This window comes from Zootoca vivipara, chromosome 4 (genome assembly GCF_965207765.1).
Source record: "Zootoca vivipara chromosome 4, rZooViv2.hap1.1, whole genome shotgun sequence".
Lineage (NCBI taxonomy): Eukaryota > Metazoa > Chordata > Lepidosauria > Squamata > Lacertidae > Zootoca > Zootoca vivipara.
In genome coordinates, this window is record NC_142587.1 from 80,456,387 (window position 1) to 80,469,662 (window position 13,276).

Here is a 13,276-nt window from a genome sequence, read left to right on the forward strand (position 1 = left end):
AGGCATCTCTATTCCTCGTGCCCCCCCCCCAAAAAAAACCCTGATTACTCCTCTTGAGATCTCTGAGCTGCTTCTAGACAGAGTGTGGAGCACCGTACTAGCTGGACTAATGGTCTGACAGTATAAGACAACTTTGTATGTTCACAGTAACCTCCTGTTATCAAAATGAATTTTACCCCCACACACCCTACACTACATAACCTTGTGCCCAATTGACAGCATGTGTTAGCGAACTCTCAAATGCATTTAAAACAAGATGAAGATGCACAACAACTTTATGATTAAAACATAGCATTTATTTGGCAAAGCATGCTATTAATTGGTTGTTTTATGTTGGTTTTTTGCTTTTAAATATATTGATTCCTTCAGCTGAAATTAGATAGCATGAAACTCTGGATTATTCTGCTGGCTGTTGCAGTCAGCACAGAAGAAATACAAAGACAGAGCAGTTGCAATGAAAGGTATCCTGGGATCCCTGGGAATCCTGGACACAACGGCATACCGGGACGTGACGGACGTGATGGACCAAAGGGAGAAAAAGGAGACACAGGTATCACACGTGTTGTCATCATGAGAACCCCATGTGCCAAGGTAGAGGAGAGCGGAGCCACTGATTCACTGTAACAATTGAGTTTACGGTGATTTTCAAGGCTACTTTGGGTGTGAGGTTAATGTTTGCGTCTGCAACCAATGCTGATGGGTTGTCAGAAGTTGTGGCTGTGCAGTACTATGTGTAGCACAATTATGTGGTTGGGAGTTTATGAATGGAAGAAGTTTATGAATGGAAGAAGTTTTATCCCCTCCCCGATTAGAGCCTGCTGTGAGCCCCTCTCAGGTGAGAGATGGGAAAGCAGCATTTGGTGGTCCAGACTCCAGCATTAGTGTTTCAGAGATGGGATGAGTCTCTAATATGTTACAGGTAGGTAGCCGTGTTGGTCTGGGTCGAAGTAAAATAAAAAAATTCCTTCAGTAGCACCTTAAAGACCAACTAAGTTTTTATTTTGGTATGAGCTTTCGTGTGCATGTATCTGAAGAAGTGTGCATGCACACGAAAGCTCATACCAAAATAAAAACTTAGTTGGTCTTTAAGGTGCTACTGAAGGAATTTTTTTATTTTACTTCTCTAATATGTGTATACCCAGCAGTGATCCTTTGTATGGGAGTTGTAATATTGCTGAGTGTGAGTGGTTGGCTAATGAATGGCTGGTTGACAGAGATAATGAAAGAGGTACGACTTCCAGTTTTAAAAAGCAAAGCTAATTACAGAAGACCAAAATCACCCAGCCATTAACTTAGAATCCATCAGTAACAAATATGAACAAGTGTAATAATGCACCTACTCAATATGGCTGTACCTGTGCAAGCAATGACCAGTGGTGCTGCTTGCAGGAACATTATCTTGCACTGCCTTTGATTTTGTGCATTCCAGTTCTCCCTAATGGAGCAGAATTGTGTGTTGTTGCAGGATGTGAGGTCATTTTTGCAGTCCAAAAGCAGAAAGCTTAAACATTACCTTTTTTTAGAATGAAATGCTTAACAGAACTGACACTGCCTTTTTCTGCGGCTAGGTGAACCAGGACATCCTGGAAAATCAGGCACAGATGGCATAAATGGAGAAAAGGGAGATTCAGGTGAGAGCAAAAAGTGGTTTTGCTTGTTTTAGCTTGTTACCGTGTTTCTCATATTTTAAGGCATCCCCAAAAAATAAGCCATGACAGGATTTCTAAGGGTTGGTGAAAAATAAGACATACCCCGAAAATAAGCCATGTCGTGTAGCCCCGACCGAGCGAGAGGCGAAGGCGCGGGACCCAGCAGGAGCTCCCTGCCTGCTTCCCCGAGCCGTCGCGCATCGGGGGACAGAGCCGAAGATCGGCGGGCGCTCCTTGCTGGGCTTGACAAGCCCGGGAAACAGCGCCCGCCGATCTTCGGACCTGTGCTGTGTGACAGGCAGGAGTGGGGGGAAGCGGAGATCGTTCTCCGCTCTCCCCCCACCCCCGCCTGTCACCAAAGATCGGCGGGCGCTCCTTGCTGGGCTTGACAAGCCCGGCAAACAGCGCCCGCCGATCTTCGGACCTGTCCTGTGTGACAGGCGGGGGTGGGGGGGGAAGCGGAGATCGTTCTCCGCTCTCCCCCCACCCCCGCCTGTCACCAAAGATCGGCGGGCGCTCCTTGCTGGGCTTGACAAGCCCGGCAAACAGCGCCCGCCGATCTTCGGACCTGTCCTGTGTGACAGGCGGGGGGGGGAAGCGGAGATCGTTCTCCGCTCTCCCCCCATCCCCGCCTGTCACCGAAGATCGGCGGGCGCTCCTAGCTGGGCTTGACAAGCCCGGCAAACAGCGCCCGCCGACCTGTGCTGTGTGACAGGCGGGGGTGGGGGGGAAGCGGAGATCGTTCTCCGCTCTCCGCCCACCCCCGCCTGTCACCGAAGATCGGCGGGCGCTGTTTGCTGGGCTTGACAAGCCCGGCAAACAGCGCCCGCGTGCACTTTATTAAAAAATAAGACATCCCTCAAAAATAAGCCATGTCGTGTTTTTTTGAAGAAAAAATTAATATAAGACATGACTTATAATATGAGAAACATGGTACCTGCTCCTGAGGGGATATGGATAGATGCAGCTGAATTTTCATGGGTTAGGAATGGGGTTCAGCTAAGATTTTAATGCAAACCTACCTAATTTGGGGGGGGGCATTTAATCTGCAGTAATGTAAAGTGAATTAAAAAGTGCCACTATTGGAGAATAGAGGTCACTGTCTCCCACTGTATGTCTTAAGCACTTCACTGAGCACATCATAATTAAAGTGGAATCCTCCCATTTCCTATATGTTTGGATATATATATATCCCAACTGACAGCTAAATTGCAGCTCTGGAAAATCTCTTTTTCTCCCACAACACTTTCTCTCATGCTCTGAAAATTCCAAGGCCGTCCTTGACCTTCTCATCTCCTATCAGGGCAGTGTTAGCTAATTTCTCCTCCTTCTTTGGTGATCACTCGTAGCTGAGTAAGATTGTCTTCCATAAACACGATCTTAACAATGGGTCCATAAGTGACTGTGAAGGCCAAATCTGGATCCACATGTCCTTCCACAGTGGGGACATTGGTTTCCCCTGTTATCTTGCACACATGTTCCTACAGTAACAATCTTATACTAGATAATTAATCCATTCTCTTAAATAAAAGAAATCTCTCTCTTTCTCCTTTGCTTTTAGGAGCTGATGGCAGAGTTGAAGAGAAAGGGAACAAAGGCAATAAAGGGTCAAGAGGCTGGCCTGGGAAATTTGGACCTAAGGGAATTCCTGGTCCTGTTGGTGATAAAGGTCAAAAGGGTGAGCTAGGACTGCAAGGACAAAAGGGGACAAAAGGGGACATTGGGCCCATTGGCCCAAAAGGACTCAAAGGTGAAATTGGAGTCCAAGGCGAAATAGGCTTAAGGGGTCCCATTGGACCAATTGGCCCCATTGGTCCAAAAGGAGATGTGGGAGGCCCAGGTCCAAAGGGCAGTAGAGGAATCCAGGGAGAAAGGGGATGGAAGGGAGACAGGGGAGAAAAGGGAAAACTTGGTAGTATCCCAGTCATCCCGAGAAGTGCCTTCAGTGTAGGTCTTACCACTAAGTTTCCTCCTCTCAACGTTCCCATCAAATTTGACAAAGTGATGTACAACGGCTTAAACCATTATAACACTGCCACTGGGGTATTCACTTGCCAGATTCCTGGTGTCTATTACTTCACCTACCACATCACTGTCTATTCAAGGAACGTTAAGGTAGCTCTGATTAAAAATGGGAACAGGATGCTCCACACCGCTGACCACTACCAGAATGGTGAAGACCAGGCCTCAGGAGCAACCATCTTGGAGCTGCAGAAAGGTGATCAGATATGGCTGCAGACCCATGGGACTTCTAATGGTTTGTTTGCAGACCCTGATGATGACACAACCTTCACAGGCTTCCTTATATTTAGTACCTCAGAGACAGCAGCTCCTATACCACTCCTTAGTTTGTGATCTGTTTTGTTTCTAATGTGATGCCAATTATACATACTATTACTTATTTCTCACATCGAGATTTGTATGGCAACAAAGCTTACAAGAGCATATTAATAGCTAATTGCATGTGACATAGTCCTTGATGCTAAACATTTGCACACTACTTTGTTTATATTATTCCCAGGAGCAGTCTTGTTGGTTTTGAAGAAAAAAATCTGAAAACTAGGCCGGCTAGTCCATATCTCAATTTATACAAAATTCTGTCTGCAACACTGTATGTAACACTCAGAATCACAAATGTGGAGAATTATCTTACCTTGGGAGAACAGGGTGTTGCTGTTTGTTTGTTTTAAATGAGAAGAATAAGCTCCCATACTTTTTGCCAGAATAGCTAGACCTGGATTAAATTGTGCAACCTACTTTTGCATGCCCATGCCAAGATGCAATGAGCTTGTTGCTAGATGCCGCATCAGGACCTGAAGAAATTTATCCTATTTCTGCCACTCCCCACCCTCTCAAGTTCCCAGTTAGTCTGTAGAACTTGGGTTTTCTGTTTTGCAGTGGTGACGAACCAAGCAAATTCAGGTTCCCTGTTATGGTTGGTACTGTAGCTGACATTTTCCCTAACATGCTACAATGTTTCTGAACATTGGACAATGTTTGCCTGGAATAAAACATACTTTTACCTATTTAGTATCTTATCTTTGGGGGGCATAAAAATTATTACACATTACTCTGGAATTCTAAATGTGTGAGAGAGACAGAGGGGAGAGGAATATCCCTTGATGCCTAATTTGAGTGAAGGGCAATAAGACTGCTTTGTTGTTGTTGTTTAGTCGTTTAGTCGTGTCCGACTCTTCGTGACCCCATGGACCATAGCACGTCAGGCACTCCTGTCTTGCACTGCCTCCCGCAGTTTGGTCAAACTCATGTTCGTAGCAATAAGACTGCTAACCGAATTTATTTAATTAATTTATTTAGTAATACACAGTACCCTTATTTATTACTTCCTCTCAGGAGCTCTGGGCAACATTGAAGCGTCTCTCTTCCTTGTATCCTAATATCAACTCTGTGACATAGCTTACTGCAAGAGAGAGTGACTGGCCCAGAGACACCCAGCAAGTTTCAAGACTGACCTTGAAGCTGGCTGCGCTCCCTCTGAATCCCACACTCTAACCACTATACCACCCCACCGAATTCACATTTCCGGGAGTGCAAAACCCATCAGCAGGTTCGGCCCACCCATGAGACAAGGTGAAGCAACCACTTCGGGCAGCAGGATCTGCAGGGGCAGCAGATCCAGATGTGGGTCTTTATTCCTCCCCCACCCCCTTGTTCATGATGTACTGTAGAATGATCTTCACTCAGGCCTTTTCCCCGGCGGGGAGGGGGAGGCCATTTTATGATCTACCTCAGGCACAAAAATAAATGGGGCCTGGGGCTGCCCATTCGTCTCAGCAAGAGTCCCACTTCAGATGAAATCAGCCTGCACAGCAAACTGTGGCTCGGGTGTAGCATTTACACCTAAAAGTGGTAGATCTGTAAATACATGTCGCCCATGCAATGTGCAAAGATGGGGCGTCGTTTTTTAAAATATTATTTCAGGTTGTTTTTTTTTTTAAAAAAGCCAGCAAACAAAATGCCTTGCAACACCAGAGCAGCGTGAAAAGTTGCAACCCCCTTTTTTGTAAGGAGGATTCTTGCTTGCTTGCATTATTTACTAGTTCTTTCGCTTTCCCTATTAAAGCAGCGTTCAAAAAAATTAAGTAGAGCCCATTAGCAGAGGCGGCGCATCATCATCTTTACCATCATCTCCTTCAGCTGTCCGCCGCCGCCTCGGAGTGAAGGATAATTGAAAACATAAGGGCGGAAAGCCGAAGCGCTAGGGAAATCCCTCTTGCCGCCACACCGGGGCGAATGTCTGCCTCCAGGACGCGAGAGAGGAGGCGACGAAGCTCCTCCTCACGGCCCGGCCGCGTAAGAGGTCGCCGCCGGAACCAGGAACAAGCGAGGCCGAGGCGCTCTAGCGGCCTGGTCGGCGTGTAGCCAAGGGAGCTTTCCCCCCTCAAGAAAAAGAGTACAGGCCAAGCAGGCAGGCGGGGAGCCCGGCCGGTGCCGCCATGCTGGCCGGCTGCGGTCGTGTGGCGCGGTCTGCCGCGAGCGGCCTGAGGTGGGGCCGGGCCGGCGGCTGCAGCAGCAGCAACGGCAGCTCCGGTCCCCAGAGATGGGTCAGCACCAGCTGGTCCCCGGTGGGCGCTGCCTTTAACGCTCAGCAGCAGCACCGGTGGGAGCTGGGGAAGAAAACGGTGAGAGGCCGCATGGGCCGGGGAGGCTGCGGCGACCCCCTCATGGGGTCGGAGAGAGAGGGGCTTGTTCTGAGCCCCAGGACCTCTTTTCGGTGCCAAGACTCCGGAGCAAGCGATGCGAAGACTGTGCACGGCCAGGATTTTATTTTTATTCATGCCTGCTTCCGAAAGGAATAGATAGCTGCTCCCACCCATCCCTTTATCCTCACCACAGCGGTTTGTGTAGTGTGTTGTTTCTTACCTGTGCATAATGGTTTTGTACTATTGTATGCTACTTAAAGGTTTTTTTAAAAGTGGTTTACATCCACTACCGCTCCTAAATAAATAAAACAGCCCTGTGAGGTGGGTTAAGCAGCTGGCCCAAGTTTTGTGGCCGAGTGGAGATCTGACCCAAAGTGCCTCAGGTTTGAATAAAACACCTTAACTACTACACCTGGTTGGTTCCCAGTGTCTGGGGTCTCACTGAATTTCCCCACAGAATAGTCCTTGATTTGAATTGGGGGTTTAGCAACACCTCACCCCTTAGAGCTTCATGGCATAGTAGCTGAGCTAGAAATCCAGCAGGACCTTTTTTCCACCTCTGTCTCTCTATGCTAGGACAAGCTTTCCAAGCTCTTTGCTTGTTGTGCACTGTTAAAGCATACCTGCGCACTCCTTGTTCTGCTAAGTCTTTGGAGCACTGGCGTTAGGGCTCAGTTAATTTAATGTATCCACTGCTGGTTTTGGATGAGCTGAATTTTAACTCTGAACTAATCCTGGATCAGCAACATGTCACATAGCACAGGTTGACCTGAAAAGCCAGCTAGAGTTGTCAGTAAAACACAGGAATAATCCATAAAGGCGACAACCTTCGGCTTAATGGTGGCATTTGGAAATTAGTGACCCATTCAAGAGTTTTTTCTCTTTTGAAAAGTGATTAGCAAGTTATGGTAACCTGGTGTAAGAAGTCACTAATCTATATACTGCACCTCAGTTTCCAACACTGAGGTTTTGTGTATGCGTACAGATGTAGATGTACCTCGGTTTCCGAACGCCTTTGTTGTTGTACGTTTCGGTTCTCGAACGCTGAAAACGTAGAAGTAAATGCTTCCGTTTTTGAACGTTTTTCGGAACTCAAACGTGCAACATGACTTCCGCTGGGTGCAATAAGCTCTTACAACCAATGGGAAGATGTGCCTTGGTTTTCAAACTTTTCGGAAGCCAAATGGTCTTCCGGAACAGATTACTTTCAAGATCCGAGGTACCACTCTGTATGTATAATGTACATCACAGACGCACATATTATATATGACACATAAACACATATGTTGCAGACACATGCATATATAAACCTATGGGGGAAGCCCCAAAACATCCCTATAACTGAATAAGCTCAGTGGATACAGGATGCTGACTGGCCTATGGGATGGGGTGAATGGAGCATCCTGAAAGACTCCATGGCTCACCGGTGAACTGAGTAGCAGCATCCCAAGCAACAACATTTTGTTGCAAAGCATACCAGTGATTCCCACTTGTACTTTAAACGCAAGATGATGTAATATAAATTTAGGAATCTACTTCGGGCATCCAAATAAAAACATAATTGCTGTGTTGTGGAATTGGTGATTAGATAAAGTGTGCTGAAACATTTTCACACTTCACGTCTTTTTACAAATACAGCTTAAATGTAAAAAGCGGGTTTATAATTTATAGCATTGCTGCGAACAGGAAAAGTTGTAGTGTATTTATTTTTTATATGGGACCTGTTCTCTGTGTTTTAGGGTCTGTTTGGTGTACCAGAGCTGAGTTGTCCAGAAGGATTTCAAGAAGCTCAAGAAAAATCACTGCAAGAAACAGAACAACTAGTACAAAAAGCATGTACTACACCGCCTGGGAAGGAGACAGTCATGATCTTTGATCAGCTCTCAGATGCTTTGTGTAGAGTAGCAGATCTGGTAAGATACTTTTGAAACTTTGAAATTGTCATTTGTTAATTAACACATTTCTAGATTCCAGTTTCATAAACTTTGTCAAATGCAGTGGGAACTATATCAATATTAGAATCTAACAATGAAACTAAATGAGATTTCCTGCTAAAACAGACAAGCCTGTTGCTCTAACTCCTTGATTTCTTTTTTAAAATGTAGTGCCCAATACTGTATAGTGAACACTGGGCTTGTTAATACATTGCTTTTAGGCAGTAATTGATTACCTGGGGATTATGCCGTTATATTAGATAGTGCATGTATTTGTTCTATACATTTTGGTAACCCACTGCTAATTATGGCTTCCCATTACGTATACAGACAGTAGAATAGACATGTGGCTGATCCTCAAGCACAGTGGTACAAAGACTTTCCTCCTCTCATGTTCATCTGTGTATGAAAATAATTTAAATGTGCTTTTTCCTGAGGCTGGGTGAGGAAAATGCCGTGTTAAATAGTATCAATAGATTGTACTGCTATGAAACACAAGATGCACTTACAAAAAAAGATGCACATGGCAATTTAAGTTAGAATTTATAACTTTTCTTTAAATATCAAAATAAACATTTCCCTATCACTATTATAGTTTCTTTTTTTTACCGCTTTAGGCTGACTTTGTGAAAATTGCCCATCCAGATTTTGCTTTCAGAGAGGCTGCTGAGGAAGCCTGCAGAAGCATTGGCACTATGGTAGAAAAGTATGTTTTATTCATTATGTTACAGCTTATCTGTTTATTGAATGCTGTTATGAACAGTAGATAACAAGGTGTTTTGTTTTCCTATGTATTCTAAAGTCTTTATGGAAACAAGGAGAATCTCTTCCAATTAAGAAATCTGGTAAAAATGTTTTTTAGTTTATAGTAATTACAGCCCTGATATTCCAATTCTAAATACATGTTTCCTAACTACTAGGGCTGTTTCCAGACTGACATCTAATAGTGTTACTAATTATAATTGAGATATTGTCCTTTTACAATGTGTTATATTTTTCTATGTTCTGTCCATACCAGTGGGGAAAGCAATGGTCCATATTACATGAGTGGTCATTTAATTAAAATGAAATCCAAGAGTTCCATTTAAAAAACCAACCTGACAGTTTAAAAGACATGACAGAAAAATTCTGCAGAAATAGTAAACCTAAAAATGTTTTTGTTATTGTATTGTGAAATAATTGTATTAGTAGCAACTGATCCTTTAATCTTCTGTATTTCTAGATTAAATACAGATGTAGATTTGTGCCAAAGTCTAAGAAAGTTGTTGGCTGATAAAGGTGTAATGGCGTCCCTTGATCCAGAAACAAGGTACACATTTTTTATTTTGTTTCAGTAGATATTTCTTCATGATACTCAAAATGTTGGCTATTTAATGTTCTGCATATACCTTATTACAATATAGGAAGTTCAAAACACGGTGAAATTATTTTCATAGTATACCATATTTGTGAGTCTAATTTCAGTCTTTAACTATAGAACACATTGTGTTAGTGGTCTAGGTAACCTATGGTTACAGGTGCCATTTCATGCTTTGAAATATATACCCAATATATCCAGACTTGTCCTTTCATAGACTTACCATGCTTCCATCTACATTCCTCAATACAGAATCTACTCGCTGCTTTGAAACTGAAGGGACTTTTGTAAAATTTGTAAAATTCTGTGCTTTCCTCTGGAAATTTTAAAACTCCATGCTTTGGTCAGGGTTGGTAACCCTAACACCCCAATTATCATGGTCATCTTCAATTCCTTTTGACTTTTTTATCTAAGGCCTCAGAGCTGTATCAGACTTATGGTCAGTGTGCCACAAAAAAAGTTTGCAAGCAAGACATGATAATATCTATTGTTAGAAGGAATTAAACAATGCAAATATTTGTCTTCCCTGTGAACATGAAGGTTACCATGAGCCTGCAATCTTAACCCTGCTTACCTGGGAGTAAGCACCATTGAATTCAACAGGACTTACTTCTGAGAGCACATGGTTAGGATTGTTTTGTACATATGCCATATGGAAAGCTATTTTCATAAAAAAAGATGTTCCATTGCTGTGAGATTGCATCCATGTTACTATTTGTTTTCATCAGCACCAGGCAATTAGTGAGTAAATTGCATACTTCATGATTCTGCTGGCTTGACTGTGAAGTCAGCTGGTATGTCATTGTTAATGATTTTCAATATTTTCTGTATGCCACACTCAGTTTGTGGAATACCCTTCCCTCTAAGGCATGGCTGGGACTGATACTATCCATTTTTCAGTGCCAGCTGAAAACTTTCCTCTGCCTCCAGGTCTTTGGATATTTCAGGGCAATTTGCCTGTACAGAAATAGTGATGGAGGATTTTTAAAAAATTGAATTGTGTATTGCTTTTGATTTTGTAAAACATATTTTAATAATTGTAACACTCTCTGGGGTCCTGTGGTGAAAAGTGGGATAGAAATTATATTAAATAATGAATAAATTGTATTGATAATTCCCTACATTGACAAATTAGAACTTGGTCTGCAATATAGGTAAAGGGACCCCTGACCATTAGGTCCACTTGTGACCGACTCTGGGGTTGCGCGCTCATCTCGCATTATTGGCCGAGGGAGCCGGCATATAGCTTCCAGGTCATGTGGCCAGCATGACAAAGCCACTTCTGGCGAACCAGAGCAGCACACGGAAACACCGTTTACCTTCCCACTGTAGCGGTTCCTATTTATCTACTTGCATTTTGACGTGCTTTCGAACTGCTAGGTTGGCAGGAGCTGGGACCGAGCAACGGGAGCTCACCCCGTCGCAGGGATTCGAACCGCTGACCTTCTGATCAGCAAGCCCTAGGCTCAGTGGTTTAACCCACAGCTCCACCTGGGTCCCTATGGTCTGCAATATAATAATCTGCAAAATGTAATATATATTCGTAAAAGGGATGACTCTATAACAGTACATGTCCTGGACTTAATGTGATTTTATTATTTTAGGCGAGTGGCGGAACTTTTCATGTTTGATTTTGAGATCAGTGGTATTCATTTGGATGAAGAAAAGGTGAGTTATTTCCATTATAAGAAAGGCTATTGCCTGAGCCTTCTAAAAACTAAGCCCATATCCCAAGCATAATCTGCTGATTAACCACCATAATCAAGATTTACAGAATACAATGATCCTTAACCTTAATAGCATGGTATTGATTTCTACAGCTAAGATACTATGGCCTTAGTTTTTAAAACATCTTAATTACATAAGGAATATGTATGCATGGGAATATTCCCACAGATTGCTGAACCAATGCAATGCAGGAATCTCAACTAAAGTTTGAAAGATGTTAACGGAAACTATATTTTAAAGAAATATTTATTACTCTGTTTATTTCTCATTTGCAGCGAAGGAGAGCAGTAAATCTCAATGTCAAAATATTGGATTTGTGTAATGAATTTCTCATAGGATCTCATCTTCCAAACAAGGTTGACAAGCACATTTTACCAGAACACATTCGGCATCATTTTGCAGTTGAAGGCAATTATGCCCAAATCAGTGGTCTCAATGCTGATAGTCCTGATGATCTGGTATGTATACATGAAGTACATTACAGCACCATATATAGTACGATCACACCTTACAAGCATTTAACTCATGTTAGTTCAACCCTATGTGGTTGAAGGCCATTTGGTTGAAACCCACAAGTTAAATGCAAGCAAGGCCCTCTTGGCGCATCGGTTCTAGGATGCTCTCATGAGATCTCTTGGAGTCATCCTTGTTCCTGTGAGGTATTGTGCCAGCATCCCTAGCCTTCTGGAGCCAATGTGCTGAGCAGGACTTGCCAAGCAAGCAAGGCAGGGAGCTTAAAAGTTCTTTTCGCACTGGGAAAACCCAGTAATCCAAGTTGACCATCACCCCAATTCCATAGTATGTGCTATGTGAAGAAGACTTCTTTTTGTCTGTCTGGGATCTTCCAACTTCCAACTGGGTTCTTTAAGTACGTGAGAGGGAGGAAAACCTTCAATCATCTCCATTTGTCTGCATGGAGGTCTTTTAACTGTACAGTGTACCCCACACCTAAGCCATAGGTGTGATGACTAAATTTGCTAAAGCTATCTTCTTTAATGCTCCATCTAATGACCGGGAAAAGGGATTCAGAAATTGACCAGTTAGGGAAGAAGCGAATATTCCTACTGTCTCTTCCCTTCATTTGGGTGATACTGTATAATATAAATGTCTTTTCATCCATTTCTGCATTTTGCTATTATAGTTGTCCATATATTGCTTTTCTTTTGAATTAACCTTAGGTACGTGAAGTTGCCTACAAGATTTTCCTGTACCCAAATGCTCAGCAATTACACTGTTTAGAGGAACTTCTTACCAGCAGAAACCTTCTGGCCCAGTTAGTAGGATATGATACATTTGCTCATCGGGCTCTTCAGGGGACAATGGCCAAAACTCCAGGTACAGTAATGCTTGCATTGTGAATTATGCCAGGATAAATGCAGGCTGTGCAGATTGTTACAAGAGATTAGTAGTACACGGGAGGTGAGAAAAGTAGGAGGGGAACATTTTCCTTCGTGTTCAATTCCCCCTCCCCCTGGCAACAGTTTCTCTCATATTGATTCTAATGGGAGGGAAATAACACTAGCTCTGTTTCAGGGAAGTGGGATGCCTTTGGATCCTGTGGATCTACAGCCTTTCCTGGCATGCCCCTGACAGCACCCTGCAAGGCCCATATTTGCCCTCTCCCAACACCCGAGGGGCACTATGTGGACCTTTTCACAGCCTCATGAGGGTGGCATACGAGGTTGGATCTCCCTCTCCAAGGGTGGACCTTTGTTTCTCTCCATCCTCTGAAAGGGATATCAGAGAATCCTATGGTCCTGGGACACTCTCCCAAGGAACATGATTTCCCAAACACTAATTTATGCAGTGTCAGAATGTTTTAAATATATTACACCCTCATACGAAATACACTGCATAGAATGATGTCTCAGTGAAATCGTTATGTTAAAGAAATGTTGCTGCTTGTTATTTTAGTTATGTTGACCGTCCATGAGTATTTATTAT

The 13,276-nt window shown here is 43.4% G+C and overlaps 2 protein-coding genes across 4 annotated transcripts in view; both read left to right on the forward strand.

Annotated features, from left to right (window-relative positions):
* Nucleotides 1–261: 261 nt before the first annotated feature.
* LOC118085117 (uncharacterized) lies at nt 262–4,131 on the forward strand. The gene is made up of 3 exons (XM_035115430.3): nt 262–550; nt 1,569–1,631; nt 3,211–4,131. Exons 1-3 carry the CDS (start codon nt 385–387, stop codon nt 4,002–4,004), a joined length of 1,023 nt encoding a protein of 340 aa, XP_034971321.3. The 5' UTR covers nt 262–384; the 3' UTR covers nt 4,005–4,131.
* Nucleotides 4,132–6,061: 1,930 nt separating this feature from the next.
* Nucleotides 6,062–13,276, forward strand: part of MIPEP (mitochondrial intermediate peptidase) — a 48,825-nt gene continuing 41,610 nt past the window's right edge. For 2 of the 3 annotated variants that reach the window (XR_015949690.1, XM_035115151.3), the window contains exons 1-7: nt 6,062–6,292; nt 8,053–8,226; nt 8,865–8,953; nt 9,470–9,556; nt 11,209–11,272; nt 11,608–11,790; nt 12,511–12,667. Coding sequence is in view for 2 of the 3 variants with exons in the window: in XM_035115151.3 (XP_034971042.2) it covers nt 6,107–6,292; nt 8,053–8,226; nt 8,865–8,953; nt 9,470–9,556; nt 11,209–11,272; nt 11,608–11,790; nt 12,511–12,667 (940 nt within the window). In the remaining variant the exon portion in view is untranslated. Of the gene's footprint in view, nt 6,509–8,052; nt 8,227–8,864; nt 8,954–9,469; nt 9,557–11,208; nt 11,273–11,607; nt 11,791–12,510; nt 12,668–13,276 lie in introns of all 3 variants that reach the window. The other variant, XM_035115153.3, reaches the window with a different exon arrangement.